The sequence below is a fragment of the Sphaeramia orbicularis genome, unplaced genomic scaffold (assembly GCF_902148855.1).
Source record: "Sphaeramia orbicularis unplaced genomic scaffold, fSphaOr1.1, whole genome shotgun sequence".
Taxonomy (NCBI): domain Eukaryota; kingdom Metazoa; phylum Chordata; class Actinopteri; order Kurtiformes; family Apogonidae; genus Sphaeramia; species Sphaeramia orbicularis.
Window position 1 is genome coordinate 82,501 of NW_021941599.1, and position 8,767 is coordinate 91,267.

Consider the following 8,767-nt stretch of genomic DNA (forward strand, 5'->3'; position numbering starts at 1 on the left):
ATTGAACCCAAACGAACCAATGCACTGATATCTATCCCATAATATCCAACTGTATTCTGACATTAGTCCTGATAGTTTTGGATCCCAGAGCCCTGTTAGAACACAAACACCTGGATTCAACGGGTCCGCAGACTGGGGTCCATTTGGGTCTGAGTTAAACAGTTCTGAGTATGAGTTTAATAATATGTAGAAGATCAAAAACAGATTTATTTTCGAATGGTTTGCTGCTCAGATTAAAGACTAAAAACTTTGACTTTTTCCAGTGTCATTATGAGACGTCAGGTTCCATTGTGTTCCAACAGTGGAAGTCCTCCTTTGTGAACAGTCCTTTGGTGTATGGCTTATGTTAGGACTCCCACAGCCACGCTCATAGCTTTAAACCGTCCATTAAAGGCAGCGTCCCCTTAACGTTCTGGAACTGGGACACACACAGGACTAGACGGACTGATACTTTTGGTGCACAAACAAAACAAAGGGTTTGGACAGTGTTCTGTGGCCACAGGCTGTCACATCTGAGTGAACGGGTTGAAGATACAGATGCAGATATCATGAATGAGTCGAATATCACAACTAAAGCTGGAAGAAAAGATCAGTTCTGCAATATAGCACGATATTTCAATTCACAATACTGTAAACATTCAAAAGTACTGTATCAACAGTTTTAGGTATTTATTCAAATGCAGATATGGTGGAGGGTCATTTATGTCTTTTGGTTTATATTTTATTTATTATTCTTTAACACTGTTTTATTAAATAATGTTTATTTCAATCATCCTAAAAGCACTTTTTACTGTCTGAGAGGCAGATGTTGGTTCCTTCGTTGGACTGAACTCAAATCCTGTTCTGATGTTAGTTGTGAACTAATAGAATCTGAACATTTGAACAGGATCTGAAACTGGAATGTCTTAAAACAGAATTTCAGTTTGAACACAGTTTGAACATTTGCTGATAGAACATTAGATCCTGTTGGATCAAATACAAATGTGTTTAGGATTTGGGCAGATTTATGATGGAAATCAATTCTTCAAGGAAATAATTATTCGTTAAAAAAAAGAAACAAACAAAAAAATTGCCTTTTTAACAGTATCATGATATATCGTGATATATCATATCGTGATCCTAGTATTGTGATTTGTATCGTATGGCCAGATTCTTGCTGATACACAGCCCTAATCACAACTGAATAAAATCAGCTGGACTTATAGTCAGGGAGTCAAAACAAAGCAGAGGATCACTGCACGTCTGCTGAATAAACTGGTAAAGAAATTCAAACTGTACTAGAAAATTACTCGACTTTTTTTAATAGTTCAATATGGCAGAGGTGGTAATCTGTTCAAACTGTTTTCCTCTTTTAATCAGTGAGGAGAGCAGAGGAATATTGCTTAACAATACATTTAATATGTTCAAAAACACTGACATTGATCTTTTCCTTGTTTGAACATGTGCTGGCTCCAGTCGGACCGGACTGGTCCCAGACCCACCAGAACATGTGCTGGCTCCAGTCGGACCGGACTGGTCCCAGACCCACCAGAACATGTGCTGGCTCCAGTCGGACCGGACTGGTCCCAGACCCACCAGAACATGTGCTGGCTCCAGTCGGACTGGACTGGTCCCAGACCCACCAGAACATGTGCTGGCTCCAGTCGGACCGGACTGGTCCCAGACCCACCAGAACATGTGGGGCTTTGTGCTGGTGCCAGACTCCCTTCTGTAGAACCACCTCATTTCCTGGGTCAGTGCTTTCATACGCTTTAATAAAGCCAGGGCTCATGTTTGTGCGTGTGAACGTTGCCCTTCTACTTCCTCATAAATGACTGTTACCTGTGTCAGTGTCATTTGAAGAACAGAACTGAGTCGATACAAATTGAGGGACCACCTTATTCATCTTCGTCAAAATCCTGTCACACTGTAAATGTGACTAGACTGAAGGTGAACATTAATCATTCAGTCTCGATCCGTACGCCTTAATGGAAATGTAAGTTTAAGGAATTATTTATTTATTTATTTTCTGTGCTGGTACTTTTGCCCTGTCTGCTTCCACAGATTAGTTTTAATAATAACCACAATTAACCCAATGGTGTCATGTAAAATACACTCATGATGAGGTCAAGGTGACGAAAAGTAAAAGGACTGGATGGTTTTTCAGTCACTTTAAATCAGGGTTCTCCAACTTCTGTTCTTTCAGGTTCCACATTCAGTCTGATCTGATCTGCAGTGGACCCAACCAGTCAAATAAGAACAGAAGAACCTAGAAATAATGACAACTCAGAATTTTTGTAAAAAAAAAACAAACATTAAATTACGAAAATACTTACTTTTATAAACTATCCAAATAAAAAAGATGTGAATAACCTGAAAAAAATGACATTTCTTCATAAAAATCAGTGCAGTTTTCTCAGTCTTCTTCCTCCACTTCTCATTAGTCCATGTGCATTCTGGATCAGATCTCCAAAGACACTAAACACTGAGGAACAGGAAGAAAAGAGTTCAAACTGGACTGAATTTAATACAGACATTTCAGGTTGGACACATTTGTTCAGGTTAGTCACATTTTATTGTTACAGGAGAGTTTGGAAATGGAAAGAGTTTCATAATTTAATGTGATTTTTTGCACTAAAACAAAGACAAACATTTGCAGTTGTCATTATTTAACTATAGGAATACTGTAATATTATTTCCCATCAAACCCAGTAGTAAATCTGCAGTCGTTCTTCTGTGTGGGTTCTTCTGCTGTTATTATTGGACTGTAGATCAGATTGGTCTGGATGTGGAACCCACACTAACATGAGTTCCACAGCCTGGACTGTGGAATTTATACACTTTGTAAATTCATCCCAGGGGTCGGACTGGAACCTTTGGGGGGACGCATTTGGCCCCAGGACGCATGTTTGACGGCCCTGGTGTAAAATAATGTGATCAGTAACACTGACATTAGAGTGTGTTGGAACCGTTCACTCAAAACCACAGTTATTCACATCTTCAGTGACATGTGCACACATTAGTGTTGGAGTCCAGACTAAACAGACCAGGACCGAGTCATATTCAAGACCAGGGTGTTTTATGGTGAGTAGACTGAACAGTTTAAGAGTATTTAATCCACTTATCTGACTTCTAATAAAGTCAAATATAGTTCATTTCTAATAGTCTTCAGTCTTTTTTTTTTTTAAAGTCTGTTAATGTGTTTTTTAAAGCTCCAACCTTGTGTCAAGCAAAATTAAAATCACCGGTTAAATTACGAAACTAAAATGAACACGTTTGTGAGTGAGGTTATTCTTGTGCTGCGTTTCCTCTACGTGGTATCGACCCGACCCGACCCGACTCGACTCGACTCGACTCGACTCGACACGGCCTTTTTGTGTTTCTGCTACGAAAAAGGACCTGGTACTAGTTTTTTGGTCTCACCTCCGCTGAGGTTCCAGGACTGGGGACCAGATACTAAAGGTGACACTGTGTAAACACTGCAGACCACTGATTGGTCAGAGTCGTCTCTGTGCCCCGCCCTTTTACTACAAACAGATGCAGAAGTTGACAGTAAATCTGTCGGTAACTATCTGTTCAGACGCAAACATTCAGCAGGAGTTTGACGAGAGAACATGCAACCAGTGAGTTTATCAGCAACTGTGAGCAGACGACACAGAAGTAACGCGCCGCATCGCTATGACGACCAGGTACTGGAAAGTGGGTAGTATCCTGGAATGGAAACGGTCTGGAATAGGACCTGGTACCAGAGTGGAAACGGTCTGGAATAGGACCTGGTACCAGAGTAGAAACGGTCTGGAATAGGACCTGGTACCAGAGTGGAGTCGAACCGAGTCGAGCCGGTTCTACGTAGTGGAAACGCGGCATTATATTATGAAGAAGGAAGTTTTACGTCCAATTACAGTAAAGATGTTGACAAATAAATCAGACAGTGGACAAGTAGTAGAACTCACACAGCTGTGGTCTGGACTGGACTTGAACTGAACCCCAGGTCCTGGGTGTAAAGAAGGTCAATTCTCGGACAAGACCTTCAAAACGTGGCCTTCAGACTGGTCTTGAGGACTACAATGCTAACGTGCACACAGATCCGGTCCCCCATGTGGACCCTGCTACAGAACGGTGCTGATGGTGTCCAGGTCTGGTCCCCCATGTGGACCCTGTTACAGAACGGTGCTGATGGTGTCCAGGTCTGGTCCCCCATGTGGACCCTGCTACAGAACGGTGCTGATGGTGTCCAGGTCTGGTCCCCATGTGGACCCTGTTACAGAACGGTGCTGATGGTGTCCAGGTCTGGTCCCCCATGTGGACCCTGCTACAGAACGGTGCTGATGGTGTCCAGGTCCTTGCTGGTGTGGGAGCTGCTGGGCAGTGACTTAAGGTACTCCAGGTGCCTCCGTGCGTCCTCCTGATTGTGTCTGACGTAGTAAATGACGTATGCGATCACCATAGTGAACCATCCGAACATGGTGACGAACATGGCTACGTCGGTGGTCTTATGGTGGAAGTTGCAGAAGTTGATCCCTGAGTCCAGCACCTGGATGACTGGTTTTCCTGCGTACTCCTCCTGCACGGCGCTGTGGCAGACCACCTCGTTCACCGTCTCGGGGTCCAGACGCAGTTCTCTCAGGACCTCTTGCAGCGTACACTCACAATGCCACGGGTTGTTCGACAGGCTAATTTTGGCTCGAAGGTGGGCGAACGCCTCCTTGGGGACGCTTTGGATGTGGTTGTTGGACAGGTCCAGGATAAGCAGGCTGTCGGAAACCCCCTGGAACGCCCCGCTGTCCACCGTTTCAATGTCATTGTTGGACAGGTCCAACTCCTGAAGGTAGTGCAGTTCTCTGAAGGCGTGGTTGGGGACGTGGGTGATGTGGTTGGACGCCAAAAGTAAAACCACGGTATCTCTCGGGAGGTCTGGTGGGACCCGGTCCAGGTTTCGGGACATGCACTGGACCACCGTCAGACCACTCTTCTCTATGCAGTGACAGCTGGTGGGACAGGCCGACGCCGGGAAGGAGGCGAGACATATTCCACAGAGCAGCCCACAGAGCAGAGCGAAGCCGTCGGAGAGGAGGGCCGTTCGGGGCCAGGCTAAATCCTGCATATTCAGCAGCGTCCCACTTTTCCTGTCAGACAGAGCACACATTGTTCTCAGACACTAAAGGGTCAGATTTGCAGCTTCATTGGTCACCATTACATTATCACACAAACGACGGCTTTAGCTCCGAGGAGTTCCTCCAAACTGACTCACTAGAAAAGTTATTATCGTTAACGAAAACTAAGGAAGTGACCAAAACTGGAACTGAAAAAATATTTTCATTAACTGAAATAAAAACTATCATTAAAAGAAAAAAACGATAACTAACTGAAACTGTACTGTGTGTTTACAAAACTAACTAAAACGGATAAGAATTATGGATAAAATTCCCTTTGTTTTCATTTTTGTCAATGTTGGATTGATATGAGAGCAATTTATTTCACTCCAGCAATTTTAGCTAGCGGCACCATATGATATTTAACGGTCCGTCACTTGTGTTCACTTGTGGTTTCCAGTCGTCTTCTGGTCCCCACTCTACCTGGAAACATGGAGACTAAAGCAGCAGAGTCCTGTCTGGGATTGATTTGAATAGGAGCACAGAGAAGAAGAGAAAAGAGACCACTGAACTACAACTGAACTACAACTGAACTACAACTAAACTACAACTGAACTACAACTAAACTACAACTGAACTACAACTAAACTACAACTGAACTACAACTAAACTACAACTGAACTACAACTGAACTACAACTAAACTACAACTGAACTACAACTAAACTACAACTGAACTACAACTGAACTACAACTGAACTACAACTGAACTACAACTGAACTACAACTAAACTACAACTGAACTACAACTGAACTACAACTGAACTACAACTAAGCATTTAGAAAAAAATGAAAACTAATAAAAACTAGCAAACCTGCTCTAAAAACTAATTAAAACGAACTGAATTAGAGAAAAAAAAGTCAGAACTAAATAAAACTAAACTAGAATGAAAAATCCAAAACTATTCGAACTTTGCTCACTAGTTTAATAGAGTGCTTTGATATTGATTTTTTTTTTTTTTCTTTACAGAATGTACTTACTGACGATAATCCACAGGGGAATTATAATTTCATTGTTCAGTGGATGAAAGCCTCAGGTTGGAAGGAGCTGGACCACGACACAGGCCTTCAACATCTGCACTGGAAAAACAAAAGGCAGAATGTTTTTTACAACAGAGTTTAGCTTCTGAACAGCAGTGTTAGTCTGAAACTTTTCATACCCACGCTTTTCTTGACACCTTACCGCTACAACAGGGTTATTGTTAGACTTTAGGGATGTAACCGTTACCGGTGTAACGATAAACCGCGGTAAAATTGCAGACGGTTAGTATTACCGTTTAAATTCTAATTATCATGATAATCATGTTTGATTAACACACTTTTAGGGGAAAAAAACCCCATGTAAAGATCTGCTTTAATGTCAAATATTTGAGTATAGTTTGAATTTATTACAATTTAAATTGTATATCCTCCTCAGACCCAGCTCTGGGTTTTCTGTCCACATTTGTGGACAAGAGTTTCACAACTTTATATAAAAAAAAAGAAAAGAAAACTGTCCACCACAAAGGACATTCAATAAAAAATTTTAAAACTGCATCTGAAAAAACTGTTGCATCATGATGTTTCCAATATAGGCACTGATTTAATAAAAAAACAAAAAAAGCTGGTACTGTGCTGACATTTCCTGGGTTTGAGGAGGATAAACCTAATATTTGGAACCAATATTCACTTTTAAAGTCTGTAAAAAGGTTTGTTAAACATCTGTGTGTTATTTATGCAATAAATTATATACATCTTTCAAATCAGAATTTATATATTTTAGTGTGTTTTTTTGTCCTTTTCTGTTTTTATAGTAGGTTAAAGTAAAAAAAAAAAAAATAGACAGATGATATAGATGAGGTTGTGCTGAAAAAACAGATCCCAAACATGGGTATAGTAAACATTTGTTTATATAGTATATAAAGGTAAAACCAAAAGGACTGAAAAACAGACAAAATAGACTCAGACCACTAAGGGTTAATATTGGAATGTTTCTGACACAGAAGGGACATTGTACCAATTATTTTATTTTATTTTTTTTTGTTGTTTTCTTTTTTTTTCAAAATACAACTTGGTTAAATTCTTTCAGTGTGTGTATTAGTACTTTTTAAACGTTTTCAGCACAATTTCAACAATACTGTGATAATAATAATAACTGTGATCATTTTGGTCATAATAACCATGATCTGAAATGTCCATATGGTTCCATCCCTGTTAGACTGACAACAGAAAACCTGTAAGGGCTGAATATAACCCTGACATTAACCAGCTCTAATTCAACCGTTACCTCAGAGGGTCAGTGAACGCCTCATGACCTTGTGGATGTTATTGAGTGCCATGCTTTCAAGTGCATATTTAAATGATGGCGTACATGCACACAGTGAATACGTCTTCCTCTGAGGACCCCAGCGATGGACTCTCCCTAAATGAGCAGAGTAAATGCAATTCCTACAATGTTTACAAAACGTATAATGCAATTATTGAGTCAAATCCATTTTACTTTGGTAAATCTCATAAACTGACAGGCACACTCAAGGGTCATCATCAGCATTCTCATTCAATTAAGGGGAAGTGGAGTTTTGTTCTGCGTTGTTTGGTATAAATGTAGCATGAAATTATCCTCTGATGCCAAAGCGTCAACTTACAAAAATGTAAACAGCTCATCTTCCTTTATCTTGATCAAAGATAAGAAAAGCTTTTCTGTAACACTCCCTCATCTCAAGGACTGTAATAGCTTTAGACAGATAGGGGAGGCCGGGGACACTTGTAACAATAGATGATTATTACGCCTTGACTTCTCCTATTAGAAACAAGTAAGAGGTTCACAACACTCACTGTGCACATATTCAGGCTGTCTACTTAGACCACACTGTAAAAAAAAAAAACATGAAAAAACAGTACTATTCCAGCAGCAGGGGTGCTGAAAAAATCCTGTCAAATAACAGAAAATAACCATCTGATAAAAATACGGTAATTTTCCATAATTCAAATACAGTTTTTTGCCCTAACTTTACATGAGATTTTGCATATTTTTGACTTTTTAATGTTTAATAAAGAATATTTACATGTATTAAAACAATCCTATTCCCTGTAAATATATACGTAAATAATTTTCAGTGAGACTCAGTTGTCCAATCCACTGATAAAAACTGTATTTGGACAGTTTATCAGTGCTTATACATGTTATACATTCACAAAAATACATTTAATCAACATTTTTGTTGTGAAACCTCCTGTAATTACACAAGATATTTGTCAATGAACAAACAAGTCTGGTTCAACTGACAGAACTAATACTTCTGTTACCGTTAATTGTCAGTAATTTTATCTTTTTTTTAAATTATTTTTTACAGTATGAAACTTTAAATTAACAGTTTAATCTCATGAATAGAAAAGAAATATTTGTGAAATTATGATACATTTGCAAATGTATTTGAACTGTATTTTTCTGTGAAAAAAGAAAAAATTTCTTTAAAAAAATGGAAACTTTTTGGTTATTCATTTACAGGTTTTTCCTGTTACTTTCCATTTGACATGTAAAATCACAGTCTGTTTTTGTCATTTTGTCATTTTGTTGATATTTTCCTGTATCTTAAAAATACAGGAAAAATCTGTAAAATAAACAGTGAAAATTCTGTTAAATGACAGATTTTTTTT

At 39.4% G+C, this 8,767-nt stretch overlaps 1 protein-coding gene across 1 annotated transcript; it reads right to left on the reverse strand.

The window, feature by feature from the left end:
* Positions 1-4,278: 4,278 nt before the first annotated feature.
* LOC115416380 (leucine-rich repeat-containing protein 3-like) lies at positions 4,279-6,109 on the reverse strand. The gene is made up of 2 exons (XM_030130118.1): positions 6,044-6,109; positions 4,279-5,221 (listed from the first exon to the last, which is right to left on the reverse strand). Exon 2 carries the CDS (start codon positions 5,123-5,125, stop codon positions 4,292-4,294), a length of 834 nt encoding a protein of 277 aa, XP_029985978.1. The 5' UTR covers positions 5,126-5,221; positions 6,044-6,109; the 3' UTR covers positions 4,279-4,291.
* Positions 6,110-8,767: the final 2,658 nt, after the last annotated feature.

What these genes read in the sequence shown, in the direction of transcription:
- LOC115416380 (XM_030130118.1), bottom strand. Translation starts at nt 5,125, where the DNA reads ATGTGTGCTCTGTCTGACAGGAAAAGTGGGACGCTGCTGAATATGCAG.